Genomic DNA, 23,080 nt, shown 5'->3' on the forward strand with positions numbered 1-23,080 from the left:
TGACATACTGCAGAAGTAAACTTGCAGCTCAAAGTTACTGAGCACAGAAGGGGATTTGTTGCAACAGGGGAGAGTGATGCGTGCCCCGGTTTTGCGTTTGATCAAGGTTGTAAGGGGAACTTGCTGCACATGACATTGACATAATGATTGGAAATCAAGTACGTGAATTTTTTGTGTTTGTTTGTATCTACACTCCCAGATCACTCCCAAATGGTTTAATTAGCTTTTTTCCTCCAGACAGGAGAAAAAATGTCTAACTCCTTAGGAGAGTTAAATAAGAGAGATATAAAGTTTGCTGCTTTGTTGCGCCGTCGGGAGATGAACATTTTAAATAAACAATGACAACTGGCGGGAAGATTCAGATCAAAGTCTCAGACAAGATTTATCCCCTTGTACAGAGATGGAGCACGCAACGAGAGGCGACCCTCATCCAAATTATAGGCCATTACACTGCCATTATAATGATGCTCACATGTTGCTGTAAGCATTACAATGAAGGCATAACAGCATATCAGTCTAATTAAAAAAAAATGAAATGCAAGACTTGGATCCAAGATGCATGTTAAGGTTGATGGTTCAAAACCCTGTCGCAGATCAGCAGCTGAACTGCCTGACAGTCCCAAGCCGTGCCACAGCTGTGCCTGTTGTGGTGGGCAAGCCATCATGAAGGGATTTAAAGTTCTCCCTCCTCAATGAATCTTCATCCCAAGAGGCAAGTACCGCACAGGGGGACCGCGGCTGCACACCCTATCTACCTGTAAACCGCCATCCTGCGACTTCAGCCGGTGGTGGCTGGCGTGCCTGGGCGGGAGGGGAGCGGGGGTTTGCCTCCCCGCAGCAGCTGATCCCATCTCTTTGGGGAATGCAGGGAACACCAAGTGACTTCCCGCTGCGATTCTCACGGGCAGATAAAGTCGCTGGTTGCCTTTCAGCAGTCAATAGCAGGAGTGCGGGGCCCTGAATGCTAATGCAGGTAGGACTAGCTTTGCAGTGTGATCGGGGTTTTTTCTGCCAAACACAGAAAAACCCAGTCGTGGTCATGTTCTGGATGCTTCTCTTAAGAATCTGCTCTATAAAAAAAGTAACTCCAGTGTTGCTACTAATAGCAATAGTAAGAGGGCAAGGATTGAATGAACATACTCCGGTTTAAAAAGCCCAAAAAATCTGTCTTAGCTACTATCTTAAATTTATTCTAAAAGTGCAGATTATAAATGCCAGTTTCCAGGGACAAGGCAGCCTCTGCGCACTCTGTTTGTGTGACAGTTTGTGAATGGTTTCCATCTATATCCCTAACATATAAGAGCAGTTCAGATGCCTCTCGATAGCAATGAGAAAGAGTGTGGAAAAATAAAGCTGGGCTTTATTATTGCTTAAGAAGAGTAAGGTGGAATTGTAGCAAGAAGCCAGTACGGAAACTGGCTTGTACCTGGCTGCTGGATGCCAGGCTGGTGAAGGGAAACATCTATCGCCACAATCAAAACGTGAGACTAGATTGTCACATACTGGGCAGTACTGTGAATCCACTTTAACATAAAAATAATATTTAAACTTTAGAAGCAGTTACTTTCAGGAGGGAAAGCCAAAGCCTACACACATTCTCCAGGCTGATTAAAGAAATAATTTTTAAAACCACCTTTTTTCATTTCTGCAGCTTGCTGATCCCTGCTTTTAGACTTTCTAGTTACATCTTTGATAAGATGCGGTTAATTGGTCAGGCAGCATAAGTATTGTCTTTGATACCGTGCAGAAACCTAGTGGTGAAAATAAATACATTTGTTCTTCCAGTCACCAGAAATTAGTGAAGCAATACTTGTTTAATTATAAAACATATGTGTGCTTTGTTAGTTTCCATCTGTCTGCTCGCTGATTTGCAATTAAATGACCAGAAGAAAAAGATACGTCCTGTGGCAATTCAGGGGAAATGATTCATCTCTAATGTTTCTGTGTTGTAGATGTCTATGGAGCAGCGTGTGGGAGAGGGAGAGGGAGGGAGTGGGGAAGAGGGGGAGATACGGAGAGAAGGGGCTGAGGAATGCTGAAAAGCCTCTTGCTTTGGTTCAGACATGTTTTGTTGTCATGAAACTAAATGTGGACTCCCATTAACTTGTTGTAACTTGTCTTTCTCTTTGGAAAAAACTGGGGAGCAAAATGGAGCAAGGAAGAAATACCTAATGGGGAGAGGAAATGGGATTGCAGAAAAAGGAGGGTGATGTGGTCAGAGTGAAAAGAAAACTGCAGAAAAAAAGGAAGGATGGAAAAGTGATAAGAATTAAATCTAATTTGAGTATTCGGAGATGATGAGTTGGAAATGGAAATGGAGTTGTTATAGTATGTCACAGATTTTCCCTTTGCTAGAAAAATGTCAGGCCTTATTTAGTGTTACTTTCTTCTAGCATTGAACCAGTTCACTTGTATTAACTCTCAGAGAGTGATGAGGTAGTGAGTCAGGCCTCTTACTCTTTGTAAAATGAGACACCCAAAAGGACAGGAGTATTTTTAAATTAATATGAAGGGGAAAAAAAAAATTGGTGAACATATGTTCTCTTCATAAATAGTTCAAGAGGTTCGCAGAATCTTTTGCTGTGTAAGATAGTCCCACCCCTGATAAAGACGTACAGTCTACCTCCATATAGCTACATGGATGGGTACCACATTACCTTGTCCCCCTCTCTCCTTCATCTGTTCCTGTTCTTTCTTGTCTTTCTGCAAAAGCAGTAGCTGGAAAGAGAGCCTTTCATGCCCCTTATAATTCTGGACACAGCCTGCACAGGCATGTCTCGGGTACGGGGAGGTAGCCGTCTGACATTTCATCTTCATGAAGACTGGCAGGGAGAAGATAGCCAGCCTTCCACAGTATTTTTAGTTTGATGTTCTGTGGTGTTTTATTGATCAGCAGCAGCGTCCGTCACTGTCTATAACGATAACTGCTTCAGAGGCAGAAAGAGGGAGATTGAATAAGGCCTTCAGGACTGTCAGCTTGCTGCTGGTGCATCTGTCAGTAGTTGGTGCCGCCCCCCCCTTTGCTGCTGGGAGCCTCTTGGATGTTCTTGTGCGCTGGCGGCAGGTGGGGAGGTGGGTGGGAGAGGGTTATTCTCTGCCGAATCGGTGCTTTCTGATGTGGAAGACTTCCTCTGCAGGAAGGGGCAGAGGGGTTGTAAAGGGGGATTTGTGAAGAGGGAGAGAAAGAGAAAGGAAAGTATGGTGTTAGGTGTTTTCAGTGTTGCCTCCTGTGCGTTGGATTCTTTTCCTCCTTCTCCAGGCTTCTTACATTGACTTTATTCATTACCAGCAGCACCAGAGAGGTGCAGAGGTTCCTTGCGTCAATAGCATGTGTCCGTGTTGGCCCAAAATGTCACCATCTCACAGCTGCTCTGCCCCATGTCCCAGCTCCTGATTCCTCTCTGTAGTGAGGACTGCACAGACCAGTGTACTACAAACGAAGTAAATAAAGCATAGCTTGGCACCTTCATTAGAAGTCTTAGCAAGAGAGTCAGGGTGTGAACAAAGAGGCGCAGACTGGACTTGCTTTTAGTCTTTTGCCCTTGAAGCAGATTTCACATTGCTCATTGGAAACGAAAGGCGCTATTTCCTATTTGTACCAGCCTCAGCCAATACTAGCTATGTGCATGCACTTGATTAAACAGTGAGATAAGTCACTATTGAAAAGTGTGACCTTGAAGCCTCCAAAAGTTTCTATTCTTTCTTTTTCTGGTTTTGCATGCAACTCTCCCCAGCAGTAACATAATGCTTTATTGCTAGTATTGCCTGTGATGATAACAAAGGACCATTCCCAGACATGTGAATGTGTATGTTCCTGTCACATCACATAGAGGAGAGAGAGCTCAGGATGTAAAGAACAATTTCTTCTAGTCTGAAAACTGCAGTGCATTTAAGCCTCGGTCCAGGAATGCTCCTAAGATAACATTTTATTCAAAAAGTATGCTCCTTTTGAAATTTTCAGAAAGTGCTTGTAAGTGTGTGCCAGCTGAATTTTGGTTGTTTCATTTGTCCTTTTTGTCTCTTCTCTACAGATGATGATTTTTTTCATGAACTTCCAGAAACTTTTCCCTCTGATCCTCCAGAGCCATTGCCCCACTTCCTCATCGAACCCGAAGAGGCTTACATTGTGAAGAACAAGCCCGTGAATCTGTACTGCAAAGCGAGCCCAGCCACGCAGATCTATTTTAAGTGCAACAGCGAATGGGTTCATCAGAAGGACCATGTGGTGGATGAGAGAGTAGATGAAACCTCTGGTGAGTTTGTGTTGTGTCATGGAGGGGTGAGGATTAAAAAGCATTAATATCAAGCCCACCATTGTAATCTAGTAGCTGTTTCATATGGCAGCTACTTTACTCTTGATACAGCTGTGAATTCTGTATCTGGAATTACTGAACATTAGCTGTGACAGCACAGAGGTGGTGTCTGCATCCAGGTCAGTTAGTAAAACATGACTGTAGAGCACCCTGCCCGAGTTTGAAAGAAAAAAAACCAGGAGAACCATGCACAAACAAAATGGAATTGCTTTCTCAGCCAGGTCTACTCCCTGTTCACTTCCCCAGTGTCACAAATTGCCAGTGGTTGCACTGTGTCGTAGTCACAGACCAAGAACTGCATTCTCCCCAAAGTGCTGAAGAGCAATTGGGTTGTTCCTAGAATGCTGTTTTCTTGGGGAGATTCAAGAAAAAAAGGAGAAAGTTAATCAGCTTCCAGCAAGAAAGAAGGAGAAAGCACACCTGGGCACAGTTTAGAGCAGTGTATTGATCCAGAGCAAGCACCTGGCTGTTATTCCATTACGCTTTTCTGCATGCTCCACAGAGCCTGTATGAAGGAGAACTACAGTAGGTTAGCAAGGAAAAGGGGGGGGGGGGGGGGGGGGGGAAGCCAAAAGCGGCATCCTTCTTCAGTCAATACCAGAAATCCCACTGGCATTTGTACAAGAAAAATAGGACCCTCATAGTACCAAAAAAAAAAAAAAGTTTTAAAAACTTGAGTAATAAACCAGCGTAAATCAAAGATATGATTGTTCCCGTTTGGGAAGACTGGTAATCAACAGAGTTTGAGTCACATGCAAGGAGAGAAGTGGGACTTACTGCTGTTTTGATGGCTCTGAGAAATAACTGGATACCGAGCAAGAAGGTACCTTTCATTTGGGAATTACACCACCACTTGGTCTAATTACTTAGAAAAATAACTTCACCAGATGTCTTGGAAGTCTCTTGTGAACTGGGTTTTATTTGTTTCAGCTCATTTATTTGCACAGAGATCAAAAGCATAAGCTTTTAACGGTACTGTGGTGCTCTCAGCTTGAAAAAGAGAAGGTGAGTGTAGGAAGAAAGGCTGTAGACAAAATTTGTATTAAACTTTGGGCCTGTTTATTTGTTTGTAAGAATTGGCTTTTCCAACAAGTTGACTGCAGCAGAAAAACTGAAAAAAGAAATTCTTCGTACTTAATAAATCTTCAATTTTTTTCATCCATGGGAGTCCACTGGAACAAAGAAGGACAAGCAGGAGGGCAGCTATCACTGTGTTAATTTTTTAAGCTTTTAGAAACATGAAAATGTTTCTCTACAGGTGAAATTTTTCACTACAGGTGTAGAAAAACTTCATGATACCATAAAGCAAATTGCATTCTACAAGTGTAGAAGGCCAGTCTTGAAAAGAGATGCATCTGAATATATTAGAGGACAAATGTTTTGCATAACAAACAGCAGCAATTATATGCAAATGAAACCCATATCCAATTAGAGATTAACATAATGTACTGGAGTTTGGGGGGGAGGAGGGTGTCAAAAGCTGTGCACATCAGATTATTAGCACAAGAGCCACAAACCCAGTCACACTAATAGCTTGTTAAAACGAAACTGTCATCAGAACCTAAATTTGTCAGCCAACCTGGTTGTTGCCAAAAGGTTGATTAATGCATATCATGGTTGCAGTGTTCGTGCACCTTCCTGTAAGTAGACTGAGAATCTAGGGCTCATAGCACATAGTTAGTATAGAAATGGGTAAACAGTGTATTTAAGGTAGTGGTAAAATAATGTCCTTCAAAGCAATGGAAGCTTGGGAAAATAGATCCACTGCAGATGGAGCTGGAGAAAAAGTTGCAGGAGACAGTGACTTTGAGGGTTTGTTCTGGTGCCCGAAGAAGGAGGTATCGGCTTGGCAGCTTGCACCAGTCAGGCTGGCAAGGCCCTTTGACTCTACCACTTCTGAGGCTATTTTGGTTTCTTTTGCTATTTTTGGCCAGCTAGTGCAGTAGTTGTAACCTAGGGCAGAGAGTAGTGACTGAGCTGCTCAGAGGGTGGCGTAAGGATGGCAGCCCAAGCCTACGCTGCTGCTGGCTTCAGGCTTGCAGTTAGAGAGGCTGGAGAAATTGTCCCCAAACCAGGAAACCAGGTCAGGTCTAGCCTTTACATGGGTAACCGGGGTCTCAAAGGGATCTCAGTTACACAGTGATTCTGCTGGGTCAGTTGTGTAATCCCAGCAACTGAAAACTGGGTGCATTCTTCTTTCCTGATATTTTCCCATTCTTAAGGTCTGTTCTGCCTAAATACGAAGAAGAGCACCATGCTGAGGTGGTCTTCTGCTGCCATTTTTGAACCAGGCTTTCTCTTTCAGTTCTTTAGGTGGAAAAGCAAAGCAAAGGAAAACAAGACAGACAATAAAATATATGAGAGGAAAAAAGTAAAGGTCACCTGTGCTTTCTTTTCTAAAGGAAGGGTAATCTGGAAGAAAGAGGACTAGAATACAGGTGTGATGCTAGCAGTATATCATCTTGGGATTGTAAATGATGCATGAAAGAGAGAAATAGGTTTTGATTTGCAAAAGATTATGTGTTCATGGACTTTGAGCCTGTGCCCAGGAATGAAACCTATGTAGAGATTATTAACTCTTGTTATAAGGCAAATTTGTTTCTGTCATTGATAAAACCAGAGACAACAGCACAGCAATAGCAGTGGCACAAGAGATGGAATGAGAGTGCAGCCAAGCTCTCTTCGAAGAGAGCTGCTAGATAGAAATGTTGAATATATTAAGAAGGTTAATTTTTAAGAGAGGAAAATAAATATTTATATCTTTTTCCTATGTATATATATTTTTTTTCTTTGTAACAGAGAGAAGGTACAAAATGGGAGTTAGAGTTATATGCACTTTGCACTGTGGGATATTTTTAAACAGTAGGTAAAGCATTGCTGTAAAGAACATGCACAGGGACTCTGTGGGAGTTGTTGCCTTCTGGTTGGAGAGGATGAGCACAGTAATACTGACAGGGTGTTCTAGTACCACTTTATTTAATTAAATTAGCCTGAAGAGAGAGCCTTGCAAAAAAAATTCCAATGATAGAGTCTGAGAAGCCAGAAGCTTTACATAGAAGGTCATTACATTCCATTTTTTAATCCTCAGACTTGCTGGAATTTTTCTTCTTTATGGAAAAAGCTAAGCATTTTCATAAAGAAGGCAACTGGGTGCTTTGAAAATCTTTAGTGCACATCTTTGACTCTTTCATTTCCTTTGTACGTGAAATACAAGGCAGGGCATGGTCTTTTTTATGTTTTTTACTGGAATATTTTCCCATTAATGTGGAAAAATATATGTAAAGAATAAGAACACTGGTTTTAAAAAACAAAGATGAAAGTTGTTTTGAGGGAACACATTTGATTTTATGGCTGACTGTCATAAAAGATAACAGCAATGAAAGTAAAAGGAACCCTGCAGAACTGATGCTTTTGGGGGCAAGAAAATTCCATTGTCACAGGGCAGGAAGCTCAAAAGCATCAATAATTGTTAGAGCAATTTGTGCACATTTTCCAAATTACTGTGCCTCTGAAAACAACTATGGCAAAAGATTTTATTTTGCATGTGTGCTTTTTATGGAGAAATATTTTCAGACACACACCCCCCAATTCTGCAGCAGTGGGAGAGTTGCAGATGTATAGAAAATTAGTGTCCAGCACCCCTTTCATTTGTCCAGAGGGATTAAATGCTGATAAATTAAACCCCACATTCCAGTGATGTACAAGAGAGGAAAATCAGGACTACAGGGACCTTGTTTTTGTCTTTTCAATTTGGATATGCATTGTAATAGTTTCTCCATGACTATTAAGGTGAAATGATCTATAAAACCCCTCTTGCCCTCTGCAATGCCAGTGACATGTTCTTTTCTCTCCTTCAAGCAAGGAGAAAACAACATTTGGGACTCTTCTAAGTGCTAATTAAATAGACATATTGGGCAATTCAGCTGGCATTATTGTTTGCCTACACTTTCTGTCTTCTTTTGCTGGGATGCATAGGGAGAGGAGGGCTCCAGGAGTTGGCTGATGACTTCGTCCATGTTCTGAAACGGCAGCAAAACAGAATAAGGACTCTTGAGCCTGGCCCGAGGCCCTAGCTAATGCAAAATGAACAGGCTTATCTGTACCATCTCAGAGGAAAGGCATGCTGAGGGAGGCTCTGTTAAGGAGCAGGTGAAGTTGCCAATCCTTTTTCCCATGTCCTGCCTTCAGAAGAAGGCTCTCAAAAGACCTAATGTCCCCCAGGAGCCACCCAGCCTTCAGCAAGGATAGGTGGCTCCAAGGACTTTCCCTTCAGCTGCCCCTTCAACTCTCTGCCTCCCCACAAATCAACGAAAATGATAAAATTAGAATCTGGCTCAGAATAAGATTTTTGTTTGATTAAGAGGGTTTATCGAACTGCACTGGGGTGGATGAATATGCTCTTCTTTTCAGTCAGAAATCTTAGACTTCTATGTTTCAGTTTCTTTACATAGCCTCTGCTGTGATTCCCACAATAACCTCCCACCATTGCCTTTCCCCATTAATAAAGTATTTTTGGACAACGTGCAGATTTGATGAAAGGAGACTGAGCTTTTGACGTAGGGTCAGCATTGATCTGGCAAACAGGAGGTTGTTACCTTAAGCAATGGGTTTGGCAGCCTGTCGAGGGAGTAGGTACCCAGCTAGCTAAGTCTTTAATAGATCACCCTCTCAACAGAAAGATCAAAGATTGACGTCTGCCCTTTTGCCTTTAAAACAGCTCTTACAAGATGCTGCAGCCAAGACAGCAGTGGGAAAACCTCTGCAGCGACTGTCTCTGCTCTTTTGGCACCACGTACAGAGGCAGAAAAATCACCTCCAGCGCACAGTGCTCTGTTGCTTTATCTTCCTCTCTCTGTGTAAATCTCATGAAAGCCATTTATTTTGGTGTTTGTGACACCACATTTTGGAAGGCTGCATTGCCCTAATGACAAAAGCCCCATCAACTTGTTCAGGTGTTGTTTAAGGTGGGACTTTTGATTACACAGCAAAGATCATGGTGCAGCCTCTCATTTTGAGCAGTTGTGCTCATTTGTTGTAGTATATTTTATAAATAAGAAAAACTATCGTTACTTTTCAAATACAGCACTTCTTTGAATACCAGTGTTGAAGAACTTAATTTGGGAGCCCAAATATGAAATTCAGGTGCCCTCTGTCCCCGTGTAAGCACAGCTCAGGGAGAGGAGTGCAGAGGGCTACCGTTTTACTTGCTTTCTGTGACCCACCCATCTCCCTTTCCTTAACACTCTCTTCCCTCTCTGCACATCTTCCTTCCTTAATCCCTTTTTGCTGCTTCTCGGCCTGCTGTAGCCTCCTGATTCTCTGTGTTATTTTTCAAGAGTCCAAAAGATAAGAAAAAAAGCTATTTTTCTGAACAAATGTGGCCGGTTTCCCTATTAGCTTCACTAAGGAGATGACAAGTGATGCTAAATGCTGCAGTTATACTTAGCCTGCAATATTTTGACTCTCTGGGGTAGAATACCTTGGGGTTATGTTAGTAAAGGTAGCCACATATCATAAATAAGGATTGTTTTCATTCCACTGTTGTCACAAGTGATTTTATTTTCCGTTTGTCATTGGATCAAATCCATTACAAACATCAAGCACCCAGATTCAAAATAATTATTTCTCAGCAACATATTGCCAATTTTTACTTCCGCTCCTTCAATACTCTGCCCTAATCCAGCTCATTTCAAGGAAATTTAAAAATGTGTCTGTGTATCTCTTCCCAAATGCTTCTATTAATAGTTTTGAGATGTGGATTAGAATTGATACTACAGTCCATTTTCTTCAGTAATTTGAAGTCTGTCCCCTCTTTGGAAGGATGCTGTAAGTGAAACATGTTTATATGTATGGTCTGAAAGGCTGCAGCCAGTGCAGAAAAGAGCAGACAACTCTTGTTTCTCCAAAGAACTGGAATTTTCCAGGGAAATACAGGCTGTTTACTTGCATAAAAGTATATGAACAAACCCACACTTTTTTCCTATTTGACATTTAGGTTGCAGCCATTTTAGATGTCACTCGGGCCATCTTCTCTCTGCCTATCGCTCCCCGTGGCCTGGCGGGCAGCTCTCCTGGGGAAGAGGAGCCCCATGCCCATCACCGCTGCAAGAGAAGTTCTCTCTTCTTGCAGCTTGCATCTTCAAAACCAGCTGCTGGGACTGTGGTCTCCAGCACGCCCAGATCAAGGGATTACCCAGCAACAAAGCTGCTGCAGACGGTTTTTGCAAGCAGGCAAAGTTTCCACTTTCATCTTGAGTAATTAGTATACTTTGATAGAAAAAGAGCCAGTTTGGAAACTTCAGAAGCAACAGACACGCAGAGGCAGAGAATCACCATTTTCTAGGATATAAATTCAAAATGGTGTTCATTTTGGATGAATTGAGTGGAGAAATTACTGAGGTCCGTCCTGACCTAAAGAAGGGAAATAATCTTTTTGTAAACGGAATAAGAACATTGGGCCAGATATTTGCTTCTGGAGGGAAATCTGATTATAAGCAATAAAAAACCACCCTGTAAACCCAGGAAGATTATCTTTTCTATAGAAGCCTGCAAAAGACTGTGGGTTTTTTGAGTTTAGACTCCACTGAGTATAGTATTCACCATGTATAACACACTTATAAAACATATATTAACATACCATTAATTTCTTCTTTAATCAAGCTGTTGTATGTGGGGTTTTTTGTCCCTGTAAGTCTTTGTGGAAGGCCACTTCTAGCTCTTACATGTGGGCACCTTCTTTACACGTGCACAGCCTTTGGCACCTGCCTGTTCTGCTAATGCTGTCGTTTCCAGCAGCTCCTTGCCCTGTGGGGGTGCGTGCCCCGCCACCTTTACAGACAGCAGCTGTGGACCTCGCAAACCCTCTGCCCTCATGCTGCTAAGCTGACTGAGCCGAGCTCTTCCAGCCTCGGCACTTGCTCTGTCCTTCAGGGTATTCAGGGATGCTCACGGGGGGCCCAGAGGGAGCTACCCTTCCTGCAAGTTAATCCTGCTCATGCTCTTCCTGTGAGTAATGATGGGTCCATGGGAAGGGTCATTTGCCTATTCCAAATTTTCTGTGGATTCACCATGTATCTCTGTGTGAATCACTCAACGTCTCTGTTATTTACCTCTGCAAAGTGCTTTGGGACCAAAAGATGAAAGCTTTAGGATATTTATTCATTTCTTATTGCAGCATTAACATCCTAGCTGCAGCTGTTTGCCTAATTGTCCTGAAGGTTTCCTGTGGGCTTCTAGAAAAACAAATCTGAGACAGGAAATAAAGTTATTTAAAATAATAAGAGGAGGAATATGGATGCTAGTGCATTCATCTGAAGTGTTTGAGGATACCCCTCTGAATATTTCCAGCCTACACCTTATCTCCCTCCAAGTTTTTCCTTCATTAAACCCTTTGTTACACACTTGTAATCCCATTAATTCCCCAAAAGACATCTTCAAACATCAGTCCACCTACCACAGCTTCAGACTAGCCACAGCTTTGCACCACAGTGCTTCCTTTTTCCATCCATGTCTCCTGGCTCCTTTGGAGACGAATACCCTTTGTGTGCGATCTGGAGCCCCCGCGGCAAGGGCGGTCTGGTGCCTGAAAGGCCAATAAATGTCAACTTGGTTTGGAGACGAGTCCCAAAGGATAGTCTCTGTCCTGTGTCTGCTGGCCTAAATGGAAAACAACTGTTTTCTGGATGCAGGAATGGCAGAAAAGAACAGCAGAGCCAAGGTCTTGTGTGCTGTCAAACACAAGTGCTGCAGTCAGTAGCGCCCTGGTAGTGAGAGGGCAGGAACACTTGCATCCTATAAATGTAGGGGTTTCAGTTAATTAAATATGCGAATGAGTAGGACTAATAGGTCTGTAGTTTCTTTGCAAAAATCCCTAAAAATATTCAGGGAAATGAAAGGTCCAAATTATACCTTACTTTTTCTTTGTTGAGAACAAGTTGTAGTCTGATGCAGTCACTGGAAGTGTGGTCTAACCCTGCTTAGAGACGTTAAGAGTCTTAATGACTGTGCAAGACATTTAAGTGTTGCTGTCTTGAGTCCCTTGAAGTCTGTGCAAGCTTGTAGCTCAGTTAGCTGAGTAGTATCTTCTACTTTTTTCTCTATTAGCTCATTAGACAGTGAAATCGTTCTCTGAAGAGAGGTAGAAGAATTCCTATTGCTTAAAACTAGACTGAAGAAATCCTTCTTTTTTTTTAAAAAAAAAAAAAAAAGCCATTTCTATGGAACAACCATTGCACATAGATAAGATTTAGTGAGGCTTTTTTCACTAGGCGGGTAGGGTACCAAATCATCAGTAACGTGTAAGGGAAAGAGAGGTGGCTGTCACATGCAGCTCTGACCTATACAGGATCTAATTTTGTACTGCCTTTGCGGGTTCACTGCTTGTATTCATTTTCTCATTCCCATGCATTCCTGATTCGTACATAAATGAGCAGTGTGATGTGGTAGGTACCAGCAGGACTGCCATTGACTGGCAAGGTTATGCACAGCTCTTTCTCATCAGGTTTTGATGGGATGGCTTTCACAATTCCTCGTAACTTCTCATCCCTCTTCATATTTTGATTGTGAGAGCAGAAAGGGAGTCTTTTGTCAAGACTCTTCTGTGTCTCTTCTTCCCCCTGAATACTGATCTTTTAGGCCCTCACGGCCTCTTCTGTTATTTGCTCCTAGGTTTTGATTTTAGAGAGGATCTTGGTTGCTTGATTGCTACTTTTGGCTTCCCAGTGACTTGTACAATGATGTTTCTGTAATGAGTGCTGACACTGCACTTGGGTCAGTGGCCATGCCCTCCTCTGAAGAGGAGGCCTGAAGAGCAACGATGCCTAGAAGTGGATCAGGCTTGCTTTGGGGCTTAGTTTTAATCCTTTTGTTCTACAACTGAGGTGGAAACCAGTACTGGAACTCAGTCAGAGTGGGTACCCAGGAAAAAAAAAAAAAAGAGGCAGCCAGAATTACAAGGGTACTATTGACAGCATCTACTTACATAATGGAAAAGGTCTTTTTTCATGTCAGAGTCGCATGGATCTGCAGAGCAACTTGCTCACATCCCTGGTGCCTTGCTGTAGCTGAGGGGGATCATGAGCTGTGCTGTATCCGGAAGCACGTACACACCAAATGACTTCTGTGACCACCAGGCTGCCTTTTCGCACGCCTTCCTGCAATGATTCTTTTTATTGGTTACAAACTAAGAAAAATCTCCCGGCATTCAGGAGCTGGTGTTTTGACTGCTGCCCCTGGCACAGCCCTGAAAACATGCTGGATGGGGGAGAAGACAGTAAATTCCCAGAGCTTCATCTCTCTCTGGTGAAAGTCACTTCACTTGACAGCACACTGGACAAAGCTGCTTTGAAAGCAGCTGCTTGCCTTTTTCTTTTTTTCTTTTTAATTTTTTTTTCAAGATACCTTAGTCGGCTGTGAAATAGCATCCCTAGCATGCAGAATAACAACGGCAAAAAACGGCAGGGCTTTTACACTTCTCTCCCAACCTGCTGTTCCTGCACATCGTGGACTAAAAGATAGGAAAACAACTGCTGAGGAAGGCTCCCGAGTGACCCCTTGTGTCACATTGCGACTGTCCTTGTTCCCACAATAGCTGCAGCAGCCACTGAACTGTGTCATTGCATCAAGTTCACAGAAATAAGGCATTTTCACGTTGTCTCTGCTTCTCAAAACCACGCAGAGTGGGTGTGGTACATAAGTACATGTGCAGATACATATTTTATATATATACGCAAGTATGTGTCAGTAAGTCAGTAACATAAACAACTTGGTGTATGTGTTTATACAAAAATTTACACACAAACCCATTTATTGTTCATTTCCCCTGCCCCCCGCCCCATGAAAAGGGAATGTAAACAAGCTGTTCAAAATTCAGATGCTCTCGGTTGGCTTCCCAGATGTTTGAAGTTCAATAGATTTTTTTTTTTTTTTTTCATAATTTCCTCGGCTTCTTCTAGTGAAGTGCTAAACAACCATTATTGCTTTTTGCCTGCACATTGAGATTCATCTGGAGGCTCTAAACTGCCTCAAAAGTGCTTCAATTTTGCATGAGCACTAAGCTGGGGACTGGGAAGCATTACCCACTGCTGAAGGCCCAGATCATTAGAAAGAGCATGTAAATCCTCTGAACCAGAAATAAAAAGTGCACAGATTTTCTTTGTGAAGTCTCAACTGCACCTTTAAGTAAAACATGAACCATTGGCATGTTTTTTTTCCTGGCTCTTGGATAAAAAAACCCAAACTTTTCTCAGCTGCATGTGCCTCAACCAAAAGAAGGGAAGATTGGGCTTTGACCCAAAAGCTGGAGCCGCTAAGAGCTCACACTCATGCTTTCCTATGCAGATGACCTCTCTTCTTCCTGCTCCCTGTAAGTAGCACCAGCCTGGCAGAGAATTGCTCGGGTACCGCCGCTCAGGGTTGCTTAGCGTCGGGATGGCTTGGGTCAAGATGCTTTGACTCGTGTTTGTTTCTGCTCTTAGACCTCAGCTTACGTGAGTTCTGAAATGATGATGCTCGTGGTTGAACGTAAATATACGCTTGTAGTGAGGTTTTCGTTGGAGTCCTGCTACACTGGAGCATGATTATAACTTTTGTACCAGGAAAATGGAGAAAAGAAAGCGGCAACAATAGGCACATGTTGTTACATGCGGAAGAGAACAACGCATTTTGGAACCATTTGTGCATATTAACAAAACATGCCGTCAACCAGAAAATAGCCTCCATTAAAAAAAAAGGGGGGAGGTGGTTTTGCTTTGTCTCTGAACTGTTTATAGGCTGAGAACAAGCAATCCAATGTGTTCTAAGGTATTAAATGGCAATAGTTCAAGGCTGATGTAAAGCAGTCAGCTGCCGAGGTTGGCCGGGGGAGGAGATAGCGGAGGGGCTATTTTACCTTCCCCAAGGGGCCAAACTCACAGGGCTGTACTGCCCGCCTCTGCCACGCTGGCAGGGACTAGGGCACACAGTTTGTTTTCCACCAGTGTTCAAGAACTCAGTTTTGAAATCTTCCCTGCATCTTACACAACTTGGTCCTTCAGATGTTAATGGGAAAAGAACAAAAAGGCCTTGTTTTCACTAAAAGAAAATAAAACCCAAACAGATTGCATGTTCTTTAATTCCAGTTCAAAGTAAAATCCCTCTGAAGACAGCCCTTTGTAATTTTTGTGTAGGTCAGTCAGTTAAAAAATAGTAGCGGAGCTGGGCTTTTAGCTTAACTCACTACCATTAGCTGACAATTAGGCACCATAGCTAACTGTTGCAAACCAGTGCAAACTTGACATCGATTTTAAGGCAAACTTGACTTTATTAGGCTGTTGCCTTCATCTGTATTAATTTGAGTTAAGAATGTATCTTTATCCTAAAGAGGAAGTTATGAAGAGAGCAAAAATAGCTGGAAGCCTTTAATTTAAATCTTTAGGCTAATATTTGTGGAAAATTGTTTGTGATCTTCACGCAGTCATTTCATACCACCAGCTAGCCACAATTTACGGAAAAGCAGTACTGAGGCGAAACCAGGTGCACACAATCACAGCGTGAAGGATTACTGGGTGTTAAAGCTGGTTGGTCTTTTAAACTATCTATAGATATCTACCTGTCTATCTATGTTTTGTTAAGATTACAGATACTCTATATAGAAAATAAACTGTAGGCAAAGTGTGCCGTTATGCAATCATCTCTGTCCCATTAGGATGCACAGAGTACATTTTTCTCAGCAAGAACTTTAATATTTGAAGCCGTTGTTCTTGTGCGTAGCCTATTTATTCATTTTTTAAACACCAAATTCCATAGCTTAAGTACTCTGATATATTTGAGCTGAATAACTCTCTTACTGTGAGGGATCTATCTCTGCAAGAGGGTAAATAAATTTCAATTCTGACATAGCACTGATTTTATTTTTACCTTTGTAAAAAGGTTATTTCACCAAGTAAAGTGATCAGCCTTCTGCTACAGAGACAGGTTGTTTATAGCACCTGTGATGAGTGATTAAATAAATCGGACAGGCCATTCTGGACTATCGGTAAGTAAAAACATCATCATTCTTGGCTTTGGTCACTTAAGTTTTACCATCTGAGAACAATCTAAAGACAAAGGACTGCATAATGAGAAAGCAATCTGTTTACCTTTTATTAAGTCTGTTGACAGTCATACCACTTTGGTGTATGGTCTTGGCCACTTTCATGAAGCAAAAAATATGATGCTGTTTTAAGGATTTTTGGATGAAGCTTTGTATGAAATGTAAGACAGATGGGAACTATGAGAACTGAAAAATGCTTTCATCGTTTTTGCCAAATACTGTGGAGATAATCCAGCCCCTCCTGAAATTATTGCAAAACTCACGTTTTCTTTTTTGGTATCAGGATTCCCCTTCCACCCTCATCTTGCATTAAAAGTATGCATACTTACGTCATTCAAATCTGTCCTGACTGAGCAACATTCATAAAGTGTTCCTTCACTCTCCTGTCCTGCTCCTAATAAATAGAAAAAGGAATTGTGAATCAGAAAGCATGGACTGTTTCAGACTGGCACTGATTTATTTTAAGACTGAGCAAGCCACCGCATTTTCTCTGTGTCTAGGCTGAGGATGTGACTGGGGACGCACCATGGTTTTCTAAGTTTACATGCCATATAATTTGATTCTATAGCAGCATTTGTTGCATGGACGTGCAGAGGAATCCCCCTACCCCAGAGCTCTTTTGCTGCTGACTCCCCAAAGCCTCTTTCACGTCGTCAAGAAACACCATCCCTGCCCTCTGTGTCCCCACTGCACAGCAGGAAGGGAGATTTGGGGGTGCATGCAGTTGGGGGAATCCATGCCTGTCTAAGCAGGGAGGGAGCCGACAGCACTGAGCGTCGGGTTTGGGAGGGTGCTCTAAGTACTGATTTCAAGAAATTGAACGTGTAAAGGGTTGCAAGTTACCTGCATGAAAATGGGCTGTATTTCCATACTTATTTACAGTGGCTGTGATACACCTGCAATCTATATGCATGTATTACAGTAATGTCTTTTTCCAGATCAGTAGGTCATAAAGTTGCGTCTCCTTGAGAAATGTGTTCTGTGGCGTATGTGATTACTAATTAATGAAATACCTTTTGGGCAAATGAAAGCACAAAAGCACAGAAATTGTTTGAACTTCTACTTACAGAGAAAATAAACAAATTATCCATGCAGTTTCTTAGAGTTTGTAAGTGCAGTTCAGTCTTGCAGCTAAATAGCTCCTGTTTAGTGTTGTGCCAGAGGGTCAAACACATGCCAATCTAATACTTCCACAAAAATTGCTCTATCAAAGTCCTGAGGAATATTTTCACACATGTGGAGTATTAATATCAAATGCCGAACATTTATGGCAGCCAAAATACATCAAAATAATTTCTTGGCAGAATGATGCCCAGTGAGGTGTAGATGCTAACTCTGTGACCTGGACTGACTCCAGGCTGGATGATTATGTTTGATTAATTGATAATAATCTCCTGTTTTCAGACATTTACAGTGATCATTTCTTGTCTTGAGCAGTCATATTTGGTTGTAGAAACTTATAAGACATTTTTGTTTTCCTTGAGAAAGAAATGAGTCTGATGATTGGCAAATCTGCTCCTATTAAAATCAATGGGAAATTTGCCAATTGCTTCGACGGGTGCAATATGGAACCCATGAGTTATTATTGCAGTTTCTAATAATCTACCATAATATCATACAATTACATTACATTTGCATACATTAAAAAAGATAACATTTCTGCCTCTAAAGACCAGCTAATCTACCTCACAGTTTGTATAGCCAGCTAAGCAAAGCGCTTGGGGACCGTGTGAATGAAGTGTGTCTTTGCTTGATTGTGTTTCTAGGATACAGTTTATAATAAAAGACCATGTATATAAGGCACAATTCCCTTTTCACGCTTCCCTTTGCTCCAGGAGGGGTAGTAATTTTATTTTGATATATACCATCAGCCAGTGCCTCTCCCCTATGCTCATTCGATTGCACACATTAGCAGTAGGCAGACGGAGCAAGGCTCCCTCTGCCCTCTGCCTCTCTCCGCCCATTAATCCCTCATTAACGTGTAAATACAGAAATAAGTAAAGTTCTGGTTCCTTCCTACTCCTTTTCAGAGCGCAAGTTGTATTAGTCCCAGAGATGATACATTTATTTTCTTGAAATGAATAATTTTATATGCTGTGCTACTAAATATGTAAAATTGTCACTCATGAAGAACCTATTTAATTCATGAGACTGGGATATAATTGCAGATTGATTATGCCAAATGCCCCGAGCCTTCTTGTAAGCCATCCTCTGTCCTCAACTGGACAGAGAACTATTAGGGGTAAAAGGATATCTTAGACTGGTTTATTTAGTCTCCTAATGGCTACAGGGTTTTGTAGCCATTAGGGAAATTCCACCAATATAATGTCTTTTTCTGGTGCCAGGTTTAGGTAAGTGTATTAAATCTGACTGATCTGCGTGTATAAATAGCCCCAGCCTTGAGCAACCTCTGTGACATCTTTTATAACCCAGCAGATCCAGATCTGTATACTCAGGACCCAGAGAGGACAGCAAATATTTTTGGTTTTGTTTTTTTCCTGAGATTTTTTTACTTCCTCGTACTCAAGTTGTAAAACTTCTTACATTGCTTCTGTCTTGGGAATGCTGCAATTATTCACTGAGATCAGAAAGAAATGCTTGTGCAGAAAGAGCCCAGCAACCTGGGGATGCATTTTTAAGGATCTGTGATTTTTTCAGTAAACAATCTTAAGATATAATTACTGTTTATTTTGGAGAATTGCTTTAAATTACTTTGATTTTCTGGATTTTCATTTTAAAGCTCTTCTCTGCACAGTCTTCTTCTTGCCAGAAATAGGGTGGTGATAATTAGACCCAATATCTTCACATATCTGTCTTCATACTGAAGATCCAGATGGGCTGCAAGAGGCTACAGAAACGGTTCTCACTTTGTTGAATGCAAATCAAGTTTGGACAGTGCAAGCAAATGCTTTTCCCTGTCATATTCTAGCTATTCATTGCAGGGAGAGTACGAGTTAGAAATGCTATATAGATGCTCTTTGTGGATTTATACGCATTAGAAGGGCCCTGTCAAGCATTTTAGCTGCCCGCATATCTGTTATCTCCCTTCAGCTGTGTTTGTTATTGCATTGCTTTAAAATAGGAATATCCTGATTTCTTGTGGATTGTGCCACCATCTATGTGATTATATTAATTTTGGAAATGTGCAGTTTACTCAAGTGTTGTAAGAAAACATTTATGCTGCATATCTTCACCTGCTCTATAGCTTAGCCATATGAGGAACAAGACTGAAAAATTCAATATATTTCTAACAAAGAAGGTAAGGAGGAGATATTTTCTGTGAGAGGGTGACATTTTGTTACCTAGCTCTTTGGCAAAGTAGAATTGGCCGATACCAGATAGGTTATATGCTGCATAAATTACTGCTAATCTCTTAATCTGTCTTGTCCTAAATATATTTAGGCAAAATATTGGGACTCATTTTATAATCTGAATCTGAATTCTCTCAGTGCCAGGAGGCACACAAGGCACGAACATCGTTCCTCCACCTCAATCGGTCTGCAGCTGCGTGCTCTGGAGTCCCAAGGGCCACAGCGCAGTCTTCCGTCGGTTTTTTCCTCAAGACATGACCGATCCAGTTCCATCTCCTCCTCCTCACTTCATTTCTGATTTTCTCCATCTCCGCCATTTCATTTTTTTTTTTTTTTGAAAGTTGATGCTCGTCGTTTCTGCAACTTTTTATTTTTTTTTTTTTTCCGGGAGGAGGTAGTTGGCCTCCTGCCCAACCTGCATGACTTGGAGGGCCAGTGGTTTTTCTGTCAGGGTGGCCTTCCCTTAGGCTGCGTTGGTTCGCGGCACCTTCTTCAATTTTATCCGGTGCACCCTCCAGAGAGGGATCCCCTATCCACCACCCAGGGGACGCGCCTTCTTGCCGTGCAGCCCCAGCCGAAGGACTCATTTTATAAAGTGACTTCTAATTTTGCACTCGGAGGTTGTGCAGTCACCTATAATCAAACAATTTGATAAACAGTTGCCTGAACTACAGGCACAGCATGTCATATTGTCTGGAAATACTGAGACATGGGTTGTTAGGCTTTTTTCTTTTTTCCTTTTTTTTTTTTTTATGACTCTCTTCTTTGATGTAGAAGCAGAAGCAGCTTCAACAGGGATAAGATGAAGATCTCTGTTTGAAGTCATCATACCAGGGTTGTCCTGCACTTGGTGCCCACGTGAGGTGGATAAGCGATACACTCCTGAATGAAAACAGACAGACTGTACCGGCTCCTCTGTGCAATCTGGTGTACAGCAGTATGTCAGCTGGTAACAAGACAGTTGCTATCTGAGGTATCTCAGCAAATTGCACTTTTTGTAATCAAGCCTAGAAAGGGATTTTCTATTAGGGGTTATCTTGAAGTGTGTTAGCAGAAGGAATAGGATTGCAAGTTGGTACAACAAGGGACACGCATCTCTTTGCACTTGCCCCAGAGTTTGAGGCTGGGTGCATTTCAGCCGGTGAGATGTTTCTCCTAAATCGATGTGGCTGGTTGTGCAATGAGGTGCCAATGGGCGATGCTGGGAAGGAGTGGTTGAATCAGCTTCGAGTTGCCATGGATCCTTACATCCCAGATGATCTCATGGCATCACCAACTGGTTTGATACATTTTGAACTTTAGGAAAAATAGTTTACCCTGGAGTCAAAAGACGCAATATTTTTTGCTTGTAAGCAGAAAGAGGTGGCATCTATTTGGTATGTAAAGAAGGTGTGCATCTCTTTGGTCATGGCACAACTGTTGATACTACTCAAAGATCAAAGGCCAAATCACTTTGAATAACCTGAAACCTATCAGTACTTCACGGCTGTCCCAGAAGACATTACCTGGAGTAGCCTGTTATTTTAAATTAGAAAGCGTCTCAGGAAGTCAGAGATAAAAAGTTCTGCTGCTGCATTCAGTGGGAGCTATTTATCATATGGTTTTGTATCTTCAACAGACTATCAGAACACGGCATTTGTGTCCTGAATGTTAAGACTGTTTCATAATCATTATTAACCAGTACTGTCATTATGAGCCTGCTTGCTTTAGCCCTCGGGTAACAAAGTTCACTGCTCCATCAAGCTCTGTCATAATCAGCCTTATTATAAAAACATAATATTGTAACCTTCAAAGGCTCCCTGGGCTAGTGCTGTAAAAACTGGGAATGAACTGAAGTAATCTTTAGGCTAGCAGCAGTTGCACTGGGAAAATATAACCATTTTTATGCATGTAATGAACATGCTCCCTCCCCACCCTCTTCATGCTCTTCTCAGCAGGACAAAAGCTATCCCTCAGACCCCTTTTGGAGCCAAATTAGCTCATCAAAGCAGAACAAGTTTATAACACAGTGTTCACTACACATCACATGCCCATGCACCGCTTTGATTTCCATTCTTTGGAGTGCAGTTGCCATATTTTGAGTATTTCATTTCAAGGAGGAAAGCTATTACGTGTTTCCCCCAAAGCAGCTGATTATTCAATGGCTAAAGATGTCAAGGATAATGAAATAAAAAGGGAGCTAGGCTGTGATAGTCTCTAGCAGGAAAATGCATCTCATTAGAAGGCATTCCCACCAGAGAAGTCTATGGTGTTACATGCCTGAATTCCTTTCTGCTGTTAAGTTGTTAACCAAGTTTTGGATGCAAACAGCATGCGGCCTCAATGACAGTGCACAAGTGTGTACAAACAGTAATTAATCGTTGGCTCCCTGAATGGAGCCTTTGTGAGGCTGGAGGCGAATCAAAGGGTTGGCCTGGTTTCCAGTGCTTGAGGAACGCGCCGTGCTGTACAACTGGGAGCATTCACATTATGAATATCACCTTGTAAGCCGTGTGGCAGGAGGCTGAGGGTAGCTGGCCTCCATGGGCTCAAGTCTGTGCTCAGCAGAAGGACCTGCCCTTTGGTGTTTGGTGATGGGGACAAACTGTGCACGCTGTGATCCAAGGATCTTTCAGTTGAGTTTCCTGGCAATTCTGGAAGGAAAAAGAAAATCAGTCCCACTACACAAAATATTTGTCTGTGAATTTATATATTCAAGGCTGTTTGCAAGAGTTCATTTTTGAAATAGTGGTGGTGTTTTCTACAGGCAGACACACGTTAGAAGTTTATTGATACTTTGGCATCAGCAACAAAGACCACATATGCTGACAAGAGGTGTAAGCACTCTCTCCCACCCCCGCCCAGTATCTTGGCTGGAATTAAGAGTGTTTTGACCAGGCAGTGCATTTTGAGGCAGAGAATAGGGTTGTGTCAGTATGAAACACAGTGGTTGTCATTAGAGGATCAACACATTACCAACGATCCTTGCAGTGGTGTCTGAGACACCGCAATATTTCCTTGCACTTAGAAGAAGCAAAACAGCTTCCCGACAGAGACCACTGTATGGGAAATGTGGGCAAATATCAGTCTGCTTGGAAGGATAGCGAGTGGGTCACTGTCATTGTCAGTGTGGCTGTGGGTTTGGGGGGGTTGCGCTGAGATGCGTTATGGAGGGCAGGGCCAGGGAGACTGTCAGGCATTGAAGTGTATTGCCGTGTGTTATAAAATCACCTAAAAATATCACGGTATCTGCAGTGTATATGGCAGTAATAGTCCCCAAACTGGCAGCTTGGCAATAACTGTACTGCAGCACATGTGCCCATCATTACAGACTGTCGGGACATTTTCTACAATGGTAAAATCCATTTTCCTGGGCAGTTCAGTGTCAGAGTGAATGAGTCTTCTCC

At 42.1% G+C, this 23,080-nt stretch overlaps 1 protein-coding gene across 2 annotated transcripts in view; it reads left to right on the top strand.

Moving 5' to 3' along the window:
• The window catches only part of UNC5C (unc-5 netrin receptor C), a gene marked incomplete at both ends in the record, with an annotated part of 264,769 nt that overhangs the window by 165,503 nt on the left and 76,186 nt on the right, over positions 1–23,080 (top strand). For both annotated transcript variants that reach the window (XM_082315446.1, XM_082315447.1), the window contains one exon: positions 4,032–4,253. In XM_082315446.1, the coding sequence (XP_082171572.1) occupies positions 4,032–4,253 (222 nt within the window). The remainder of the gene's footprint in view (positions 1–4,031; positions 4,254–23,080) is intronic.

The sequence above is a fragment of the Platalea leucorodia genome, assembly GCF_965183815.1.
Source record: "Platalea leucorodia genome assembly, chromosome: 6".
Classification (NCBI taxonomy): Eukaryota; Metazoa; Chordata; class Aves; order Pelecaniformes; family Threskiornithidae; genus Platalea; species Platalea leucorodia.